Consider the following 12053-nt stretch of genomic DNA (forward strand, 5'->3'; position numbering starts at 1 on the left):
GAGGGGGGCGGCTGTAGACTTCAGGACCCTGCTCTGTCCGGGGGGGGGGGGGAGGGGGCTGCAGACATCGGGGCTCTGCTCCGTCAGGGGGGGTGGTTTCGGCTGCGGACATTGGGACTCAGCTCCATGGGCGGGGGGGTTGTAGGGGGGCGGCTGCGGACATCGGGACTCTGCTCTGTCAGGGGGGAGGGCGCTCGAATGGCTGCAGACATCGCGACATCACGGGGGGTTGTGCGGAGGACATCGGGACTGCTCTGTCACGGGGGAGGGGGCCAGCTGCGGACATCGGGACTCTGCTCTGTCGGGGGGGGCTCGAATGGCTGCAGACATTGCGACATCACGGGGGGTTGTGCGGAGGACATCGGGACTGCTCTGTCGAGGGGAGGGGGGGTGGCTGCAGGCATCGGGCTCTGCTCTGTCAGGGGGGGGCTGCAGACATCATGACTGTGCTCCGTCAGGGGTGGGAGGGGGTGGCTGTAGACATCAGGACCCTGCTCTGTCGGGGAGGGGGGGGGGCTGCAGACATGGGGACTCTGCTTTGTCGGGGGGTGGTGGTTTCGGCTGCGGACATTGGGACTCAGCTCCGTGGGCGGGCGGGGGGTTGGTTGGTGTGGGCAGTTGGTGGCTGCAGACATTTGGGACTCTGCTCTGTCGGGGGGGGGGGGGGGTGGCTGCAGGCCATCGGGACTCTGCTCTGTGAGGGGGGGGTGGGTGGCTGCAGGCATCAGGACTCTGCTCTGTCAGGGGGGGAGGGGGTGTCTGCAGGCATCGGGACTCTGCTCTGTCACGGGGGGGAGGGGGATGGCTGCAGACATCGGGACTCTGCTCTGTCAGGGGGGGGGAGGAGGGGGTGGCTGCAGACATTGGGACTCTGCTCTGTTAGGAGGGGGGAGGAGGGGGGTGGCTGCAGACATTGGGACTCTGCTCTGTCAGGGGGGGTGGCTGCAGGCATCGGGACTCTGCTCTGTGGGGGGGGGGGGGGGTGGCTGCAGGCATCAGGACTCTGCTCTGTCAGGGGGGGAGAGGGGTGGTTCTGCAGACATCGGAACTCTGCTCTGTCGGGGGGGGGGGGGGGGGGGGTGGCTGCAGACATTGGGACTCTGCTCTGTCAGGGGGGGGGGGGGAGGTGTTTGCAGGCATCGGGGCTCTGCTCTTTTAGGGGGGGAGGGGGGTGGCTGCAGGCATCGGGACTCTGCTCTTTTAGGGGGGGGGGCTGCAGGTTTCAGGACTCTGCTCTGTCAGGGGGGGAGGGGGTGGTTCAGGACTCTGCTCTGTCAGGGGGGGAGGGGGTGGATGCAGGCATCAGGACTCTGCTCTGTCACGGGGGGAGGGCGCTCGAATGGCTGTAGACATCGCGACATCACGGGAGGTTGTACGGAGGACATCGGGACTGCTCTGTCACGGGGGGAGGGGGGGCAGCTGCGGATATCGGGACTCTGCTCTGTCAGGGGAGGTGGGGGGGCGCTCGAATGGCTGCAGATATCGCGACTTCACGGGGGTTGTGCGGAGGACATCGGGACTGCTCTGTCACGGGGGAGGGGGGGTAAGTTTCGAGGTAGGTGGCTGTAGACATCAGGACTCTGCTCTGTCAGGGGGGGGTGGCTGCAGACATGGGGACTCTGCTCCATCAGGGGTGGTGGTTTCGGCTGCGGACATCGGGACTCAGCTCCGTATGCGGGCGGGGGGTTGTAGGGGGGCGGCTGCGGACATCGGGACTCTGCTCTGTCAGGGGGGAGGGCGCTCGAATGGCTGCAGACATCGCGACATCACGGGGGGTTGTGCGGAGGACATCGGGACTGCTCTGTCACGGGGGAGGGGGGGTAAGTTTCGAGGGGGGGGCTGTAGACATCAGGACTCTGCTCTGTCGGGGGGGGGGGGATTGGGTGGCTGCAGACAGGTGGACTCTGCTCTGTCGGGGTGGGGGGGATTGGGGTTGCTGCAGGCATCGGGACTCTGCTCTGTCCGGGGGGGTGGTGGCTGCAGACATTGGAACTCTGCTCTGTCGGGGGGGGGGTGGCTGCAGACATTGGGACTCTACTCTGTCAGGGGGGGGAGGGAGGTGTTTGCAGGCATCGGGACTCTGCTCTGTCACGGGGGGAGGGGGATGGCTGCAGACATGGGGACTCTGCTCTGTCAGGGGGGGAGGGGGGTGGCTGCAGGCATCGGGGCTCTGCTCTTTTAGGGGGGGAGGGGGGTGGCTGCAGGTTTCAGAACTCTGCTCTGTCAGGGGGGGAGGGGGTGGCTGCAGGCATCAGGACTCTGCTCTGTCAGTCGGGGGAGGGGGGGTGTTTGCAGGCATCGGGACTCTGCTCTGTCACGGGGGGAGGGGGATGGCTGCAGGCATGGGGACTCTGCTCTGTCAGGAGGGGGAGGGGGTGGCTGCAGACATCGGGACTCTGCTCTGTCAGGGGGGAGGGGGTGGCTGCAGGCATCGGACTCTGCTCTTTTAGGGGGGGGGGCTGCAGGTTTCAGGACTCTGCTCTGTCAGGGGGGGGAGGGGGGTGGATGCAGGCATCAGGACTCTGCTCTGTCACGGGGGGAGGGCGCTCGAATGGCTGCAGACATCGCGACATCACGGGGGGTTGTGCGGAGGACATCGGACTGCTGTCACGGGGGGAGGGGGGCAGCTGCGGACATCGGGACTCTGCTCTGTCAGGGGAGGTGGGGGGAGGGGCGCTTGAATGGCTGCAGACATCGCGACATCACGGGGGGTTGTGCGGAGGACATCGGGACTGCTCTGTCACAGGGTAGGGGGGGTAAGTTTCGAGGTAGGTGGCTGTAGACATCAGGACTCTGCTCTGTCAGGGGGGGGGTGGCTGCAGACATGGGGACTCTGCTCCATCAGGGGTGGTGGTTTCGGCTGCGGACATCGGGACTCTGCTCTGTCAGGGGGGAGGGCGCTCGAATGCTGCAGACATCGCGACATCACGGGGGGTTGTGCGGAGGACATCGGGACTGCTCTGTCACGGGGGAGGGGGGGCAGCTGCAGACATCGGGACTCTGCTCTGTCAGGGGGGGGGGGGGGGCGCTCGAATGGCTGCAGACATCGCGACATCACGGGGGGTTGTGCGGAGGACATCGGGACTGCTCTGTCACGGGGGAGGGGGGGTAAGTTTTGAGGGGGGGGGGGCTGTAGACATCAGGACTCTGCTCTGTCGGGGGGGGGGGGGAATGGGTGGCTGCAGACAGGTGGACTCTGCTCTGTCGGGGGGGGGGGATTGGGGTTGCCGCAGGCATCGGGACTCCGCTCTGTCCGGGGGGGGGGGGGGGGGTGGCTGCAGACATCGGGACTCTGCTCCGTCGGGGGGGGGGGGGGGGAGGGGGGTGCTGTAGACATCAGGACCCTGCTCTGTCGGGGGGGGGGGGGCTGTAGACATGGGGACTCTGCTCTTTCGGGGGGGGGGGTGGCTGCAGGCATCAGGACTCTGCTCTGTCACGGGGGGAGGGGGTGGCGGCAGACATTGGGACTCTGCTTTGTCGGGGGGGGGGGGGGGGTGGCTGTGGACATCGGGACTCTGCTCTGTCAGGGGGGAGGGCGCTCGAATGGCTGCAGACATCGCGACATCACGGGGGGTTGTGCGGAGGACATCGGGACTGCTCTGTCACGGGGGAGGGGGCCAGCTGCGGACATCGGGACTCTGCTCTGTCAGGGGGGGGGGGGGCGCTCGAATGGCTGCAGACATCGCGACATCACGGGGGGTTGTGCGGAGGACATCGGCACTGCTCTGTCGTGGGGGGGGGGGGTAAGTTTCGAGGGGGGTGGCTGTAGACATCAGGACTCTGCTCTGTCTGGGGGGGGTGTGGCTGCAGACATGGGGACTCTGCTCTGTGGGGGGGGGGGCTGCAGGACATCGGGACTCTGCTCTGTCAGGGCGGGGGGCTGCAGACATCGGGACTCTGCTCCGTCGGGGGGGGGGGGGGGCGGGTAGGTGGCTGTAGACATCAGGACCCTGCTCTGTCGTGGGGGGGGGGGGGCTGCAGACATGGGGACTCTGCTTTGTCGGGGGGGGGGGGATGGCTGCGGACATCGGGACTCTGCTCCATCAGGGGGGGTGGTCTCGGCTGCGGACATCGGGACTCAGCTCCGTGGGCGGGCGGGGGTTGGTAGGGGGGCAGCTGCGGACATCGGGACTCTGCCCTGTCAGGGGCGAGGGCGCTCGAATGGCTGCAGACATCGCGACATGACGGGGGGTTGTGCGGAGGACATCGGGACTGCTCTGTCACGGGGGGCGGGGGGGGTGGGGGGGTGGCGGGTACGTTTCGAGGGGGGTGGCTGTAGACATCAGTACTCTGCTCTGTCGGGGGGGGGTGTGGCTGCAGACATGGGGACTCTGCTCTGTTGGGGGGGGGGCTGCAGGTATCGGGACTCTGCTCTGTCAGGGGGGGTGGGTAGGTTTCGAGGGGGGTGGCTGTAGACATCAGGACTCTGCTTTGTCGGGGGGGGGGCTGCAGACATGGGGACTCTGCTTTGTCGGGGGGGGGGGGGAGGGGGTTGGCTGCGGACATCGGGACTCTGCTCCGTCAGGGGGGTGGTCTCGGCTGCGGACATCGGGACTCAGCTCCGTGGGCGGGCGGGGGTTGTGGGGGGGCAGCTGCGGACATCGGGACTCTGCTCTGTCAGGGGGGAGGGCGCTCGAATGGCTGCAGACATCGCGACATGACGGGGGGTTGTGCGGAGGACATCGGGACTGCTCTGTCACGGGGGGGGGGGGGGGTTACGTTTCGAGGGGGGGGGTGGCTGTAGACATCAGGACTCTACTCTGTCGGGGGGGGGGGGGGGGGGAGGGTGTGTTGCTGCAGACATGGGGACTCTGCTCTGTCAGGGGGGGGGGTGGCTGCAGGCATCGGGACTCTGCTCTGTCGGGGGGGGGGGGGGGGGGGGTGGTGGTTCTGCAGACATCGGAACTCTGCTCTGTCAGGAGGAGGGGGGGGTGGCTGCAGACATTGGGACTCTGCTCTGTGGGGGGGGGGCTGCAGGCATCAGGACTCTGCTCTGTCGGGGGGGGGGGGTGGTTCTGCAGACATCGGAACTCTGCTCTGTCAGGGGGAGGGGGGGTGGCTGCAGACATTGGGACTCTGCTCTGTTGGGGGGGAGTGGCTGCAGGCATCAGGACTCTGCTTTGTGGGGGGGGGGGGGGTGGCTGCAGGCATCAGGACTCTGCTCTGTCAGGGGGGGAGGGGGGGGTTCTGCAGACATAGGAACTCTGCTCTGTCAGGGGGAGGGGTGGCTTCAGACATTGGGACTCTGCTCTGTCAGGAGGGGGTGGCTGCAGACATCGGGACTCTGCTCTGTCAGGAGGGGGGGGGTGGCTGCAGGCATCGGGACTCTGCTCTGTCGGGGGGGGGAGGGGGGTGGCTGCAGACATTGGGACTCTGCTCTGTCAGGAAGGGAGGGGGGTGGCTGCAGACATTTGGACTCTGCTCTGTCAGGGGGGTGGCTGCAGGCATCGGGACTCTGCTCTGTGGGGGGAGGGGGTGGCTGCAGGCATCAGGACTCTGCTCTGTCAGGGGAGGGGTGGCTGCAGGCATCAGGACTCTGCTCTGTCACGAGGGGAGGGGGATGGCTGCAGACATCGGGACTCTGCTCTGTCAGGAGGGAGAGGGGGGTGGCTGCAGACATCGGGACTCTGCTCTGTCAGGAGGGAGAGGGGGGTGGCTGCAGACATCGGGACTCTGCTCTGTCAGGGGGGGAGGGGGGTGGCTGCAGGTATCGGGACTCTGCTCTGTCAGGGGGGGAGGGGGGTGGCTGCAGGTATCGGGACTCTGCTCTGTCAGGGGGGGGGGGGGGGGGAGGGGTGGCTGCAGGCATCGGGACTCTGCTATGTCAGGGGGGGAGGGGTGGTGGCTGCAGACATCGGGACTCTGCTCTGTTAGGGGGGAGGGGGTGGCTGCAGGCATCGGGACTCTGCTCTGTCAGGGGGGGTGGGGGGTGGCTGCAGACATTGGGAGTCTGCTCTGTCTGGGGGGGGGGGGTGGCTGCAGACATCGGGACTCTTCTCTTTCACAGGGGGGGAGGGGGGTGGCTGCAGACATGGGGACTCTGCTCTGTCAGGGGGGGGAGGGGGGTGGCTGCAGGCATCGGGACTCTGCTCTGTCAGGGGGGGGGGGTGTGGCTGCAGGCATCGGGGCTCTGCTCTGTCAGGGGGGTAGGGGGGTGTCTGCAGGCATCGGGACTCTGCTCTGTCACGGGGGGAGGGGGGTGGCTGCAGACATGGGGACTCTGCTCTGTCAGGGGGGGTGGCTGCAGGCATCGGGACTCTGCTCTGTCGGGGGGTGGGGGGGGTGGCTGCAGACATTGGGACTCTGCTCTGTCAGGGGGGGGGGGGGGGAGGCTGCAGACATTGGGACTCTGCTCTGTCAGGGGGGGGGGGGAGTGGCTGCAGGCATCGGGACTCTGCTCTGTCAGGGGGGGGAGGGGGTGGCTGCAGGCATCGGGACTCTGCCAAAGATCCGTTCCTGCAAAATGCATTCATAGTCTATAATATCTGCAGATCATCATACACACCTTGTTTAACAGACATTCATCTGCAGATCAGATCCACCAGGATGGATTTTCAGATCTGCAGATGATTGTCTGATCTGCAGATGCATGTCAGTTAAATAAGGTGTGCATGATGATCTGCAGATCTCAGACTATGAATGCAATTTGCAGGAACAGATCTTTGGCAGGAACAGATCTTTTGCAGATACTGATCTTTTGTGTCTGTACAGCATCTGTGTGTGCAGCATCTTGCAAAGATTTTTTTCTGATGGGGAGTTCAGCTCCATAGAAAAGACTGTGAAGGTATGTCTCTCATACTACATGGAATGGGGTAAAATTGGTCTGTGATCTTTCATTTTCAAAAGACTATGGTCTGATGTGTGTATGTAACCTTAGCCTTTGGATAAGCCACACAAAATTCAACCAAGAAACAGATCTCTCTCTGGTTGAATCTGATAGAGATCTGTTGACTGCCCATTCCAGACATCAATTCCCAATAGATTTCAGCATAAAATCTTTCAGGAATCGGCCTTGTGACACTGCCTTGCCGTCTCAGCGCCGCTGTCCCCTTGATGCTCGTGCTTGTAAATACTTTTAAACTTTACCTGTCTGCTGCCCCCGAGTGGCCGCGCCATACTTCCACATTGGCGCCCCATATAACTGCCGACGGACAGGTAAAGTATTTTTATGCACGGGCAACAGGGGACAGCTAACGTTTGGGGGGAGGGGGGGAGACAGTGGCTAGGTGTTCAGTCGTGTTCCACACGATATATTGCATGCCGTTACCTCCACACACCCTATCGACCACGATGGCATGAGATTTACTAGCATGTCAATACATACAACCAGCTTGTGCATGCTTGTTGTGGCACCACTTTTTATCCAAGTCGATAATATTGTCCAGCGCTGCGTAATATATTGGCACTTTATAAATACAATATATAATAATTAAATCGGATGGTCGATAGGCCACAAATTCTATACATGTATGGCCACCTAAACTCTTACTCAATCATTTCCAAGCCCGTGCTCTTATGGCAACCAATCACATTGCACAAATTACCATGGCCAGATACACCCCCCCCCCTTCCTGGCCCAGCATGTGTAGCCAGATGCGCCCTCCTCCCCAGGTCAGCATGAGTAGCCAGATGTCCCTTCCACCCCCAAGCCCAGCATGTATAGTCAAATTTTACTCCCAAGCCCAGGCTATAGGTAGTCACATCCTCCCTCACACCCCCCTTCCCCATTGTAAGTGCTAACCAGGGCAGTGCTTCCTGTACTATAGAGCTGGGTGGTGCTCACTACTCCACATCCTACCTGCCCAGTATGTTCTGGCCCCCGATCGCTCAGTAAAGGTGCTCAATGCTCCGGGCTCCCCTCTCACCCTGCAGAGTTGCAAGCAGAGCAAAATCATGCCTCACGCACATGACCAGGATCCTGCGCCACATCTCACTGTTCTCCTGTGCTGCATAGCGTCCTGTCTCCATGGTTATGGCCGGTACCTATCGATGATGTTATGATGAGAGACACCGGTTTCAACCATAGGGACACTAAATGGCAAGGGAGAGCAGTGAGATGCGGCGCAGGATCCTGGTCACGCGAGTGAGGCATCTCTTCAGGACGCATGAGCTGTTGCTCACTGTAATTGCTGATTGTCCTTTTGTCCAAATTCCACACCAAACATTATACATTTTATCCTGACTGGTGAGGTGATTCTACCTCTGTTCGTACGGTAAGTGAAGCAACTCTACCGTACTCCCGACAGATGGGTATTGGTTTGAGCGGACTTTCCATTTTTGCTATATTTTAAAAAATGCAACTTTATTTATTAACCACTTCAGCACCACAGGGTTTTTTGCTTAAAAACCAGAGCAATTTTCACATTTCAGCGCTCCTCCCATTCATTCACCAATAACTTTATTGCTACTCATGAGATGTAAATGATCTATATCTTGTTTTTTTTGCCACAAATTATGCTTTGTGAGGGTGATATTTGCTTTTAGTAATTATGTTATTATCTGTGCATTTTAAAGGGAAAAATGAGAAAAAAAAAGAAAAATACACTATTTCTCCATTTCCATCCACTATAGTTTTCAAATAAACAATGTTACCATAGGTAAAACACACACATTCTATTTGCTAATTTGTCCTGGTTATCTCAACATTTAAATAATGTTCCTAGTACAAGGTATGGCGAAAATATATTTGTTTCTGGTTTGTGTTTTTTGTTTTCTCATTGTACTCTATCAGTAATTAAAAGCCCTTTTCTTCATGATTAACAGTAATACACTCTCATGGCATACATATTTTAAAAGCTAAGTCCCTAGGGTAACTATGTATTCTCTTTTCAATGCTGTCACTTTTGTTGTTTTTACAAGTATTTATTTGGAGGTATAGAGTACATGAAAATAACAGTTTTATTGCTTTTCATTCAGTCTTCCGGTAAAAAAAATCACATGACTTATCCCTCAGTTGTCAAACACCACAAAATCTATTCTCTCACTTGTCACGGTTAAAATGATACCCTATATACATAATCAGATAGCTTATTGGGCATACAGCACACTGTTTACCACAAGTACGCCTATCTACTCCCCTGAGCCCCAGGTAAAGTTCTGTGGGGAGTAGATAAGCGTAGCAAGGGTTTCAAAGTGGTTAAAAACACATATTGGCGCTTAGAGTAATTAGAATTATTTTAAAAAGCAGTATCACGCTATGGAAGCTTTTTGCTTTTGAGGTTGCATACAAACTACACATAAGGAAGTATAAGGAACCGGGACCCTAATTACACGAAGGATCCCGGTGATAAAGCGCAGCTGACCAATCTAACGGTGGCGAATTTGTTCCCCACAGGGTGCCCTGTTGATGGGTGGACGACTTATGCCCTAGCATTGGACTTATAACAGAGCAATGTTGACTTTTTATTGAGAACTGAAGCTGTCTAATAGCAGTGATATGCACAGTGATTTGTGCTTGATACTATCTTTCTGTATAGCTGGGGAGTGGGCTTATCTGCGAGTCAGGTTGTGTGCGAGAAGATACAGTAATTATCCTGCAGTTTGAATAATAACGACTCGACCTACAAAAATCTCATACACACAAACATATGTATATGCTGCAATAGTGTAATACATTTTTAGGAATTGCTGAATACTGTACAGGTCAATAACCAAAAAAGCAAATACCTTCTGCAGCTGCTACGTGCAATGCTGTGCGAGAGTCATAGTCACGTTGTTCCATATCCATTGCTGACAGTGCAAATCTGAAAAATATATAAATGTAAACAAAATAATGTAGCAGTCTCATAATTAAAACTACAGAAAGTATGTGACTGATACTAATTCTCATGATCAAACTGAATATATTTTCATAAAATTTACATCAACTTGGAATTATTTTTATTACATTGGCCATCCTTAAACTATGCATTACATCAATGATCAAAAAGCCACACTATTTACCTATCCAAAATGAATACAAATAACTCTTATTTAAATATAAACTAATTAATATACAATTATTCCATAAATGGATGGGTTAAAGTGTACCTATTTATGTTTTTAAAATGTTGGAGAATGTTAAACAAGGCAGTGTTTGTGAAAGCACCCCGACTTATTACACACAAATGGCCAATATCTAAGCTTGGTGGAATTTGACTGCAATTCTTCCCCAAAAAATATTTATATCTCTTGCAGAGTGACGCAACTTTTAGTGGGAGCTGAGGAGGATATACCATTAACTAACCCAGGTTTCAATAGAGACTAATAGGAAATGTATTGACTATTTTTGGTGTTCATGTGAAATATACTATTCTCAAAATATCACATACTGGAAATGATGAAACCAAACAATTGCAATGGATGTTGCAAAATTCAGCATGCAAACCCCTACTGCTCTGGGCCTCTATATCAGCAGCTGGGGATGAACAGTGGCCTTGAAATCATCTTCCATATGGAATTTGGAAACCATGTTTGTGGTGACTCGTCCTACTAAAGGCCTGTGTTCATGTGTATGTTGCTTTGTAAAAAAAAAAAAAAGAAAACAAATTTTATAGCCACCAACATTTCCTGTCTGGTAGTCTTGCTAGCTAGATCAGTGCTGCACTGAGGACATGTTGGGAGAGTAAATAACCGATACTTGACAGCATTTTCTAGATATTAGACAGGCAGCGTCCGCCAGCCAAGCACTAGAGTTAGCCCAAACGGTTCCCGGCGAACGTCCGTGGTTCGCGATCGCGGAGAACCGCAAACTTTTCCGGCAGTTCGGTTCGCCCCCATAATGCACCATTAGGGTCAACTTTGATCCTCTACATCACAATCAGCAGGCACATTGTAGTCAATCAGGCTACACTCCCTCCTGGAGCCACTCCCCCCTTATAAAAGGCAGGCACCGCCGGCCATTACACTCACTCGTGTGCCTACAGTAAATAGAGAAGGGACAGCTGCTGTAGACTCTCTCATAGGGAAAGATTAGTTAGGCTCTTGTAGGCTTGTTAGCTTGCTCCTTGCTGAATCTTATTGCTAAAATAGCACCCCACAACAGCTCTTTTGAGAGCTAATCTTGTTCTTGTGATCTCTTTTTTTTCTGTGTGTGTCCCACTGACACTTGTGTTGCATAGACACCCTTGATAATTCATACTGTGTGTGTGCCACTGCCAGGCCCAGCACATTCAGTGACTACCTGTGTGTGTGACAGGTGCACATTACCCATCACTGCATATACCTACCTGTTCACTGTGCACCCACCCACCTACGTGAGCGCATGCAGTGTCACTGTGCCTGTCCGCTACCTTTCTGTGTGTGACAGGTGCACATTGTAATACCCAGTACTGCATATACCTACCTACCTACCTGTTCACTGTGCACCCACCCACATATGTGAGTGCACGCAGTGTCACTGTGCCTGTCTGCTACCTGTCTGTGTGTGACAGGTGCACATTGTAATACCCAGTACTGCATATACCTACCTACCTACCTGTTGTTCACTGTGCACCCACCCACCTACGTGAGCGCACGCATTGTCACTGTGCATGTGCGCTACCTGTCTGTGTGTGACAGGTGCACATTGTAATACCCAGTACTGAATATACCTACCTACCTACCTACCTGTTGTTCACTGTGCACCCACTTACGTGAGCGCACGCAGTGTCACTGTGCCTGTCCGCTACCTGTCTGTGTGTGACAGGTGCAAATTGTAATACCCAGTACTGCATATACCTACCTACCTACCTGTTGTTCACTGTGCACCCACCCACCTACATGAGCGCACGCAGTGTCACTGTGCCTGTCTGCTACCTGTCTGTGTGTGACAGGTGCACATTATAATACCCATCACTGCATATACCTACCTGTTGTTTTCAGTGCACCCACCTCATCACTGGATATACCTACCTGTGCACCCACCTACCTACGTGAGCGCACGCAGTGTGATATACCACTCTGTGCATAGCTGTTAACTGCACCTGTGTGACTGCACATTGTATTAGTCAAGTCAGTGCATACCTTTCACTTCATCCCCTCCGATATGGACACAACGGACAAAACAGGCAGGGGTAGAGGCAGACCCAGAGAAA

The 12053-nt window shown here is 56.1% G+C and overlaps 1 protein-coding gene across 1 annotated transcript in view; it reads right to left on the reverse strand.

Moving 5' to 3' along the window:
- GLS (glutaminase) overlaps positions 1-12053 on the reverse strand; it is a 752941-nt gene that overhangs the window by 102764 nt on the left and 638124 nt on the right. The window contains exon 16 of the mRNA XM_068244915.1: positions 9667-9743. Within this exon, the coding sequence (XP_068101016.1) occupies positions 9667-9743 (77 nt within the window). The remainder of the gene's footprint in view (positions 1-9666; positions 9744-12053) is intronic.

This window comes from Hyperolius riggenbachi, chromosome 7 (genome assembly GCF_040937935.1).
Source record: "Hyperolius riggenbachi isolate aHypRig1 chromosome 7, aHypRig1.pri, whole genome shotgun sequence".
NCBI lineage: Eukaryota > Metazoa > Chordata > Amphibia > Anura > Hyperoliidae > Hyperolius > Hyperolius riggenbachi.